Source organism: Echiichthys vipera (genome assembly GCF_963691815.1).
Source record: "Echiichthys vipera genome assembly, chromosome: 16".
Lineage (NCBI taxonomy): Eukaryota > Metazoa > Chordata > Actinopteri > Perciformes > Trachinidae > Echiichthys > Echiichthys vipera.
The window spans coordinates 20,110,109-20,121,610 of NC_139841.1; the positions used below are offsets into that span (position 1 = coordinate 20,110,109).

At 40.5% G+C, this 11,502-nt stretch overlaps 1 protein-coding gene across 1 annotated transcript in view; it reads left to right on the forward strand.

The window, feature by feature from the left end:
- The window catches only part of znf462 (zinc finger protein 462), a 52,203-nt gene that overhangs the window by 14,048 nt on the left and 26,653 nt on the right, over positions 1 to 11,502 (forward strand). The window contains exon 2 of the mRNA XM_083929495.1: positions 11,178 to 11,428. Coding sequence (XP_083785621.1) covers positions 11,218 to 11,428 — 211 coding nt within the window. The 5' untranslated portion in view covers positions 11,178 to 11,217. The remainder of the gene's footprint in view (positions 1 to 11,177; positions 11,429 to 11,502) is intronic.

Here is an 11,502-nt window from a genome sequence, read left to right on the forward strand (position 1 = left end):
TGGCTGGCTTGTATTTGAGGGCACCATTCCTAATGTGAACCAAAATAACTTCCAACGCATGTATTAAGAAATTCTTGGGCGACTTCTTTTCAGCGAGTGATGCCTCTGACATATTCATGGCTTTAATGCATGTTGAGACCTTCAGGTGAGGCGAAGGTATAAAACAAATCTGACCTTTTGAGATTGTTTGAGGTGGTGATGGTGCTGCTAACTCTGTGCGTGTGTGTTTGCTTTCTCTAATGAATGCTGTGCATGCTTGGCTGAGAGAATGCAGGCACATGCACATATGGTTGCATGTTAGCCAATAGTACGACAGACCAAAGCGTTAATTATGCTTCCTGGTTACCCTTTGGCGGTGGTTTCAGTGCCTGTAGCAACCCTGTGTCCGATCACCATAAATAACGCAGCAGGAATGTGTCTGTTAATGATGTTATCCATGTCAATCTTATTTTATTTTATTATAGATATTTTTAATTGTTTGTTTTTATCGCCCATGAACAAAGAGGCGTTCTCTCTATGTTGATTCACCATGTCACATGTGATGATTAGCAGCTTTTCTTCGACATATATGGTAGTTAAATGTTTTTTGGGGGGTTCTGGAAAACCAAGAATTTCACCTTAGGCTCTTTTTCACCTTTTGTACATTTCAAATAATCGTTGGTTGCAAGTGTAGATGGGAACATCTTTACACCAATGTAGAGTGTTGTCTTAGAATTTAATCAAAGTATTCTTACTTGTATTTTTGGTTTAAAAAAAACATCCTCTGTCTGAAACTCTCCATTTTAGCACCTGTCTCTTTAAGGCCTCTTCCTGAAAAGCCCAGTCTGCTCTGATTGGTCAGTGTTTCCAGGTCTTCTCCATCTGAGCTCTCGGTGTCTCTGAGCCGGGGAATGACTGTAACTGCACCGTAGCGGCACTTTCTACCTACTTATAGTATATTTGTGACAGTTGGAAGTCCTGACGGCTCGTATCAAGGCTCCGATTCTGAATAACTGTGCATTTCTCTGTGGATTGAGCTTTTTTATACTTTCACAGTATTCATAGCACATCATCCTGCTTTATAATAAATAAAAAAAAATGACAAAGGGACCTTTGAACCTCTCTATATACAGTGGTAATAAAACTGAATATGCGATCAAACTTTACTTGTGGTTAGAAATGCTAAGGTTAAGTGAGTTTGCCACAGCTCAAACAGAAATGGCATGTTAAGATTTCTCAGAGAAGTGGAAGGAGTGACTCAGTTGTCCTGACCCTCTCGTCTGTGTCTGTGGTGGCTGCGCTGTGTTTGCAACTCATTGCAGCCGGGATGGTAGTGGCAGTCAGTGAGACTCCACTGTTTTGGTGTTCCATCTGAGTAAGCCTGTTTTCAATCTGCTTTTAGGAGTTAATATAGTTAGAAGCCTGTCAAGTCCGGTCCCACATACTGTCCTCTTTGAACAGATTTAGCTCGACCTTCAGCACGTTGGAATATTGCTCCGACTATGAAGATTTCACGTTTTCCCAAATGCAGCTCGAACATTATTTAGGTGTAAATGGAAAGCTTTAAGGTAAATATGGTACTGAAGCAGCTCTAAAAATACAGGGATATATTTTCTGTTATACTGTATGTGCTGCAAATGAAAGAAACTACTTTTGAAGTTGAAATGCTTTTGTTGTGGATGTGTGTGTTTCCGGGCAGGGAACTCACACAGAATAGTAGGGCTGCAACTCATGCTTATTTTCATCATAGATTAATGTGCCAATTATTTTCTAGATTAATCGAGTAATCGTTTGGTTTATAAAATGTCAGAAAAAATGCAAAACATCCATCCCAGTACCAAAGACAAAGGTGATGTCTTTAAATGTCTTGTTCTGGCAGTCTAAAACCCAATTATATTCTGTTCAATGTGATAAAAAACCAAGATAAGCAGGGCATTTCCATATTTGAGTGTTTGGAAACAGCATTTCTTCCATTTCTACATGAAAAATTGCTTTCACAAAATAGTAGTGTGATTATTATATAAATAATAAATACTGAAGTGATTGAAACGAAATTGAAATTGACTTTTTTGGTCGACTTGTATACAAAAAAACAAAATATTCAGCTTACAATCACATCCGCAGAACATTCTCACCTTTGAGAAGCTGAAACTGCTTTTATATTTGAAAAATCAAAGTTTCCCATTCATTCTCTACTTATTCATGATGAATCAACTCTAGTTTGGTCGGCTTCAGATCTTCGTAAAACAATATATATCTTTAACTATCCATTAACTATCAACCGTATCCACTACTGTCCGTCTACAAAACGCTGTAATATCATAACATTGTAGCTGTAATATTGCAAGTTAAATGAAAGCACACTTGTGAATGATCTCATCTCCAGGCTCTAATCTCAAATCTCACACCTAATGATGCAGTCACCAGGTGTCAGATGAGTAGCTGAGTGACTTTGAAACCAAAGCCTTACCTCAGTCTTTCTGCTTTCAAAGACCCTCAGTTGTATCTGGTAAAGGGAATGATTAAAGGTTTGGTGCCAAAATAAATATTTCTTGCTGCTGCTCGACTTGGCCCATACTTGCATCAGCAGATGTTGGATTTCAGATGATTTGAGCCTTCTGATACAGAGCAAGTGAAGGGCTGTCATACTGTGATAAAAACAGATATTGTTGAAAAACAGCCAAGAGGTCATTTAGTTGATTTAAAGGTATCAGGAAGATATATCATTTAATACCTCAGGATGATTTTGATTAAAATATCCTTCTCACTTCACTTTTCATTTTTTCTTGTCAGCCTGCACACTGTGTTGTTTTCAAAATAACTGACTTTTAACAAATAAAGGGTGTATGATCCAGTATAATAATACAATTACACTGGTAAAACAGAAGAAATTGGTGTAATGGTGGTATTTTTCTCTGAATTACAACTAGATTGTAATAGATTTTTCTTTATTTAACTGTCTAAGTTACAGATACATTTCTAGAACCGCATTACTTCCTGTAAAAGAACACTGCGTGGATTCAGAGACAGGCTTTTTTTTTATTTGCACTTTCAGGAAAAGCAGGTTGTGCAGTTAAATGTTTTCTAAACTCCCAACGAAAAGTGTAAAAACAAGGGTGGGTGGGCAGGCTTTGACACAGCATGGGAAGACATCTTTTGTGATGTGTGTAACGGTTTGTCTTTTCTCTACGAACAAATAAGGAAATAGAAATAAAAACTAATACCTGAGCTTAAACAATTTCTTCATGTTCCTCTATCCTTTTTAGAATGAAATGAAAATATAACCTACAGTAAGATATATATATATAGTAGGTGTAGTATTATACTTTTTATTTCAGGGGCTGGGTTATGTACAAGGGGGGGGCACGGTGGTGTGCTGGTTAGCACTGTCGCCTCACAGCAAGAGGGTTTCTGGTTTGAATCTCGTCTGGGAGGAGTTTGCATGTTCTCCCCGTGTCTGCATGGGTTCTCATCAGGTTCTCCGGCTTCCTCCCACAGTCCAAAGACATGCAGGTGTTTAAATTGCCCGTAGGTGTAAATGTGAGTGTGGATGGTTGTCTGTCTCTGTTCGTCTCTTTGCCCTGCGATAAACTGGCGTCCTGTCCAGGGTGTACCCCGCCTCACGCCCGATGTCAGCTGGGATTGGCTCCACCCCCCCGCTACCCCGATATGGACAACCGGTTGAAGATGGATGGTCATGTACAAGAATTTGCAGTGTTAATATGAGATCAATATAGCTACGCATTAAAAAACAGAGCAGCTTGTCTCTTCCTCCCTCTCTTCTGTTTAAGTGCTGATGACACAAAAGTGACATTAAAACCTAATTGGACTATTTTTAACAACCTTAAATTGGACTGTTTGCGTCAGTATACAGCTGAAACGACTAGTCAAATCGATATTTTGACGGATAAAAAAATGTCAACTAATTTTTACCAAATATACAGTATATATACCAATTATTTGATGAACCCACTTTCCTCAAATGTGAAGGATTAAAATTGAACTTAATGACAAAATCGTCAACAGATGAATCGGAAACTAAAACCTTTGTAAGCTGCAGCCGTACTTTGGTGTGCATGATGTGCCTGCAGCTGCGTCACAGTAAAAACCTTTCATTGCTGCCAGTATTGTGACTCTTTAAATTTCAGTTCTGTCCATTTTTATAGAAATGCACTACCTGGTGCTGTAAGCTCTCTAAAAGCTAGTTTCTATTATTGTAAAATGTATGCATTATGCATTTAATCACTCATTGTCATGCTCTTTTTTTTTGACCAGATGTATTATACCCTCGAATGAATTCTTCTATTGCAGCATCTTGTCACAAGTTGGCATATTTCATGGCAGGAAGGGCTTTAAAGTGGAATGATGTATCCAAATGACAGGTGCACATTATTACCGCGGGGAATACTGAGAAAAGGGAAAAGCACTGATTGTGATTTTAGCATTGATGACATTGTCGCAGTATCTGAATATTAGTTATTTACCCAGAGAGCCAGCAGTGTGCCAGCATGCAGAAGCTTTGTCTCTCGTGCCTGCTTTGAACGCACGGTAAAATGATCAAAGCAAAGAGCTGAAAAAAGACAAATTCCTGTAAGTAAATCTCACTCGTAGTGAGGTGTGCTACCTAGATCTTCATTTTGAAGCCATGTTTTGAGGCAGTGAAGCCAGGTTTGGTGTCAGTAAAGTTTACGGTTGTGGTGAAGTCTTATACATGTTTCTGTTGAACAGAGATCGTGAGAGTTTGCCACGGTCCGAGACAAATTAACACCCACGAATATCTGGTTTCTGTTATCAGTGGGAAAAGTTACAAGGGGCCTTTGCCCGTGCGATGATACCTGTCATAATGAAAAAGTAACAGCTAAAAAAAAGAAGATGTAACCACCATAAAACTTTACTTGACCCCTATATTGGGGGGGGGGGGGGGGGGGGTATTCCTCTGACAATGGGAATGGAGTCTGTCACCTTTTTTTAATCGTGCTCAAGTTGTCTCATATAGCTTCCCATTCATCGATATAAAGCAGGTGGACAGATGAACACCTGTGCAAATATCAGTCAGTACAATAGCCTTTATACAATAACATCTTTCTACTATTGATAAGACTCATGTTAGAGAGGTGCTGTTTCAACTCATTCACGTCATTTTGAGGCCCTTGTTTGTGCGTTACATTATGCAGTGAGCTATATGTGTGTGTGCAACTGTTAGGTACACTAACAGTGTGTTGAGTTCTTCTGCACTGATGACATCAGAGGATGGGAGTAGCCATCTTGATCTCCAGCTCCCTATCTCCTGTTTGTGCAAGAGGCCAAATGCTCGCTAGTCCTGTGACGCAACGTGTTCTGCTCTTCTGCTCGACTTCGCTATGAGATCTTTCTCTGCGGAATGTGAGCTGAAGAGATTGTACCTTTGCTCAGCTCTCTCTCTCTCTCCCTCTTTCTCTCCCTCTCTCTCTCTCTCTCTCTCTCTCTCTCTCTCTCTCTCTCTCTCTCTTTTAACAACTTTCTTGAAACTAAAAATGTATTGATTTCTGACTGATGTTGTCATCTCATCTCTGCAAAAGAAATCAATTTCCATGACACTGGCTACCTGCTCTCCACTGTGTTTTCCTCTTAAAGGCAGCCTGTCATTTTCAATCAATGGGTCATTAATTATTGAGGGTGTGCAGGTTGACAAGGTGCACATCCCATCTTGTTTTTTGATGAATTATCTGCAGCCAGGATGCTCATCATATAGGAATATTTTCTCTCCCAAACAGCGTGAGATGGTAGCGCTCAACAACAGTTAAGGACAAAACCTCTGTACTCCTAATCAGCTTAATGCTGGCTTATTCAAAGGCCCTCTTTCAGACAGAGCAGCTGCTGTCAGCCAGTTTGAGTAGAGGGTGTGACTGCTGGCAGAGCTTGCTGATGCAGAGAGACCGGTTGGTGATTAACAAATGTCAGTAGACTTTGGAATCTGGGGAGCCCAGTCTAATGGCTTTGTCCTCAGTTGCTTACCACTGAAGGTATTCCAGGTGGCTCTGTCATGCTCTCACACTGCCTCCCTTCTCCTCCCACCCTTCCCCTTCAGGCCTGCTCTCCCCCTCTGCTTCTCGGAGAGAGAGCCCTGAGATAAAGAAGTTCAGACATGCCTCACATTTTTAGGCCATCTTGTGGAACGTGGTTGGCACTTTCTCCCCACAAAGTGTCGATGCACGCGGCTTGCCCTGACCTATTCTGTCTTTGCTTTTATATGGACTTTATTTTCAAGCGTTTCTTTGGAAATCCCTTCACGTGAGAGATAATGTCCCTGAGAAATGAAAGTATCAAGCAAAGTCAGTCTGGCAAGACTGTGATTGATGTTTTCTGCTGAGCTGTGTGGGCAGAGGGCTAGGGTACAGCACCATACATCTGGCAGATAGATTTCTGTCAGCAGCTCTCCAGTGTCAGGCTGCCTGCCTTTGAGGAAGAGGATCAGATCTGTGGGTCCATGTTGTGTGCTGGCTGAACACCTAAGCGCACATAGTCAGCTCCTAAAATGGCTGCCCTTGAAGCTCGGCTCAGAGGAGGATCTGAGCAGCTCAGTCGCTGCCTGCTAGAGCCCCAGCTGACTAGATGAAAAGCAGTTACACAATCTCACCCATTAACTTGGTGTGGTGCAGGGACTGACTGGCTGAAAAGACACAGCCAACTCCAAGGCAGATGGTGGCTGTGTAGGAGGCTTTTTTTTTCTCCTCCCTGGGCATTCCTCTCCCCTTCTCTCCGAACGGATTCTCTTGATATCCATGTCAAGGAACCTGGCATAAGGAGGCAACTTTGTTCAAAACAGCAGTGAACTGCCAAGAGAGCAGGGTGGGGCCCCGTGGTGAGGCTGTAACCTGACCCTGAACAACAATGGATCCCCTGGTTGCTCAGGGACATACTGGCAGCTTGGCCGGCTCACATGGAGCTCTCCACTGGCTGGCCAGTTGGGTGTGGGAAGCGGGGTGGGATTCCCAACTATCTCTGTTTGGATCTCACTTGAAATTTCTCTTTGCAGTATGCAGATCAGTGGACTGAAGTGGATCCTGATATTAAAGCTGTATTTCACTATACCTCTGTTAAAACCTAAGTTAGTTTTATAACAATATCTTATTTTTCTTAATCTTAATTTAGTATTACATAATTTGTTTCATAGTGTTTTTGTAGTGAAAATAAGTAACACTGGAACTGTAAAATGTTCTCTTGCTCACTTAACCATTTTAAAACCAATATTTGTTTTTCTCAAGAATGAACTCTTTAAACTCACGGCTGTCATTTTAATCACTAAGATCTATGTCAGTGCATCGCGTTTGGAGCTACTTTGCAAATATTACGTTATGAACTAATGTTCGATAATTTTTAACCAAATACAGCAACGTTTTTGTTTCAAGCTAACACGGTACAATTAAAGCTAGAGTGCCTGACTTTTACATATAAATAAGCGTCTGTTACATTCAAGCCCTTGCCAAACCAGTTCACACTGTCGTTTTAAGCCCATCGCCGCTCTCTGTATTTTGCAGTAGACCAGAGTTTTGGCGTCTGGTGTCTTTGGTGACATTACGGCGCCGGTGCACATCAACCAGCCAGAGCTAAAGAAGGGTGGAAGGGGCGGGGGGTCCGTAGCTACAGAGCAGTAGCTAGGAGTGTGGTGCAAAACCCTAAGAAGAGACCAAGAAAAGTTTCTAGAGTGGATGCTCCAGATTAAAAAAAAAAAGCCTGTTCAGTGGAAGGAAAGTGAAAGAAGGTGGAAATGCGGAAAGCTCTCCTGCAGACACGCTTTGACAATGTTTCTCACTGTCAAAGGGGGGGACAAAAGTTCTGCGCTGCAGCTTTATGGGTAGAGTTTGCGATTCTGGAGAAAGAGTCGGTATTTGAACTCTGAAAAACTGTGCTACAGGACACTCTGGCAGCAGTGCTCTCCACCTTAAGTTCGGAAAAGCTGTGTCAGCATGCGCATCACATTAACCTTAATTAAAAATCTCTTTTGTAAAATCTTTAAACAAGGGGGGCATATGTTGTGCTTTAGTTCCTATTAAATGACAACATTTACTTATTTGCATACTTTATTGGCTGGTTCATTGACTTGACATCATGACATAATAATGTATATTATATTTACACAATATCAAGCACTGAAATGTTTAAATATGTGTTCTCTAAAACGCCCAGTGCCCTAATGAAAAACGCACGGCGGCGCTGTATTTATGCCGCTCTCGCTTTAAAGCTGTTTGAAATGCTGCTGTTGTATGAATGTAACTTAAATAGGATGAGTTTTTAAAATATTTTAAGAGGCCTTAATCCAAGCAGTAAGTGCTGATTATGGTATATAATTATCTAGATTATTATTAATTAATGTCTTAAGTTTTATAACAGCCACCGGTGAAACATCTTCATCTTGTGGCATATCAGCAAGAATATAAGGAGAACTGATGTTTATAGTAATATAGTTTATAGACACAAATCATGGGTCAAGAGCAATGGATCAACAAACGGCCATGCTTGCAGTGTGAACGACATATCCTCTTTGAAAACATGCAAAATATGTTGGTCTTTGCCTAATGGAATACACAAATGAATACTTGTTGTAAAGAAGTGAGTGGCTCTCAGCTTTCAGCAAACTGTGAGCCCTTCACTGTGTCACCATTTGATTTCATTTAGATGAAAGTAGTGTTCTTTGTATGTCAGCATGGGCCATAATGTGTGATGTCCTCAGTTTGAGTGGAGTCAGGGACATTTGCTACACCTCATCTCCCTCTTTTCTCTCTCTCTCCATGGCTTCGGTCACTCTATATTGTCAAGGTGTACAGTTAAAGCAGAACATAAATATATATAACACAAAAATATTTTTAAATTCCAAAAGGTTTATTATTTTGTCAGTGCACGCAGAAGTTTGGCACAAAAGAGAAATGTATTTTTTTAAAGTTGTTACATGCTGCAGCTTCTGTCCTGATCATTTTTAACATTTGTGTGTGTGTGTGTGTGTGTGTGTGTGTGTGTGTGTGTGTGTGTGTGTGTGTGTGTGTGTGTGTGTGTGTGTGTGTGTGTGTGTGTGTGTGTGTGTGTGTGTGTGTGTGTGTGTGTGTGTGTGTGTGTGTGTGTGTGTGTGTGTGTGTGTGTGTGTGTGTGTGTGTGTGTGTGTGTGTGTGTGTGTGTGTGTGTGTGTGTGTGTACATACTGTAGTGTGATCATGTGTTCAATTCGTTGTTATTTTTGTCTTGTCTTAAGAAAACACCTGCTTTTATATCAAGGAGGTGGCTCATCCACCTTACAGAGTGGTCATACATACAGCTGTGCTTAGGTTCAAATATGTTTATACATGGAAGGTGTCCGTAGTGTTCATAAAGCCACGGAGACTTAATTGGATGGGGATATAATCATCTTCATTTGTACCACAGGGTGCTCGAGCAGAGCAATTGGCAGACCTCATGAATCCCACTACTTAGCATACCATTAAAATCCTCCAAGTTGCATCTTTGTACAGGGCTTTGATGTTATTTTAGGTTACTTTTTTGATCTCCTGACACATACTTACAGTATAATTCATATGACAGTAACATCATTCACTCACAATATTATTACTGCATTTAAAAGTTACACTTGTGATGTAAAAGGAGTCTAAAACATCTCCAATACCATATGTTAATTTCTTCCCCTCCAAAATTATGGCATGCGACACAGTACACGCCCTAGACTGTACATAAAGATGCATGATGCGTCGCCACTTCCTCCCACTGTACAAAAATGAAGCCATAATAACCTACTATGTTGCACTGGTGACATCAAATTACTAATTAAAACCAAAGTTATCAGGACAATGAACACTAAAACAAACATCAGTGTGATCAGAACTCCCTAAAATGGCAGGAACCCGGTTATAGACTTGAGGGTCGAGGTCGTAAAGCGTGCCCTTTAACCGCCCATCTCAGAACCACTATGAGCTACAAATGCTATTTGTGCTATAATATGGTTTGCGAGACAAAATGACAGGCCATATGAAAGCGATGATGAAAGAGCTGTGAAATGAAGGCCACGTCATCAACTTCCATTTCTCTGGCCAAGTCCAAACTGCAGAGCAGCCCAACGACATAAAGCCTTCATTTCTCCGTTGATTCATTCAATCTTATTTCAGTGCAGTTGATGCAATCTGATGGAATAGTCTGCTCTAAATACTGAGCTGTGGAGCTGCTCTCCAGCTGTTGCTTATCCCAAGGTAATAAAAATGGGACAAATCAGCCCATAATCCCATCTCAGTCCCTCCATTGTTCTTAGAACGATTCTATGCTAAAAAATGGGACCTTCTTAGTATTCTGAGTAACATCAGCATCTGCTGAATCTCCTCTTTGTCATGTTTTGTGGGGCTTTCAATCAGAGCTTGTGGACAGCTCCAGTCGTTTTCGAGATTGAGGATAATCTCATTTTTATATGAATTTGTGACTCTATCTGTGTGTTTTTGTCTTGATAATGAGACAGAAGGAATTTGTTGCATTTTTGCATAAATTAAAAAATGTCTTCTTTGTTTCCTTTGTGTTTATTAGAATTTTGCAGTCAGAAAAATGTAATTAATTAATTTGCCTGATTAGAATTGTTGGGGGGTTGTTTCTCATCACTCCCACATAATTCATCATCAAGCCATTCATATAGAAGTAAATTCAGAATATTGTGACTTAATTTAAAGTAGATTAAACTACAGTCGCAGTCCATAAAACATTTTCCCACCAGTGAGAAATCTTCCAAGTTGCACATCTTTTGTATGCTCTATAAAGCCGAATCAGATGAGACTCTGCTTGAGAACACATAATCAGGATCATATGAAAGCATTGTATCTTTTGCTGGCCATTGTCTTACCTGTTATGTGGAAAACATGCGTCATTCATCCTGCACTTGATTATTCTTTGTTCACAACAGGATTTGTCATTGGTAATCATGCTAGATCATCACCAAGCTCATTTTTTATGGAAGGATGAGTTCACCTCATTGAATGGTGAAGCATTACAGAATAATATTATTCCCGCATTGTAATAGCTCTGTACATACGAGTCTCCATGCTATAGTAAATACCCCTTAATTTGAACTGCAAATGGCTCCTTTGAATATTTGAACACAATTTATTTTCAATCACACCCACTTAATTAGACTGCCGTGTAATCATTGGAAAATGCCGCACGTCCTCATAATGTTTTTCTCTCTCTCATTCTTTGCAGGTTTCCCTGATTTTCCAGGGAGTGCTGCCTCTTTTTAGTGATGGAGGTATTACAGTGTGACGGCTGTGACTTCCGTGCCGAGTCATATGATGACTTAAAGACCCACATTCAGGAAGTGCACACCATTTTCCTGCAGCCTGCAGATGCAGATGAGTCGGGCTCTCTGAAAGACGAGGATGAAGATGAGGAGAGAGAGGAGGAATATGAGGACAAGGATGACAAGGATTACACGCCTCCTAAAGCTGGAATGAGTATGTCCACCACATTAAATCAGATGTTGCAGTTTAATTTGTTCGGGATTAGGAAACACTTATTTTTTTGTTTC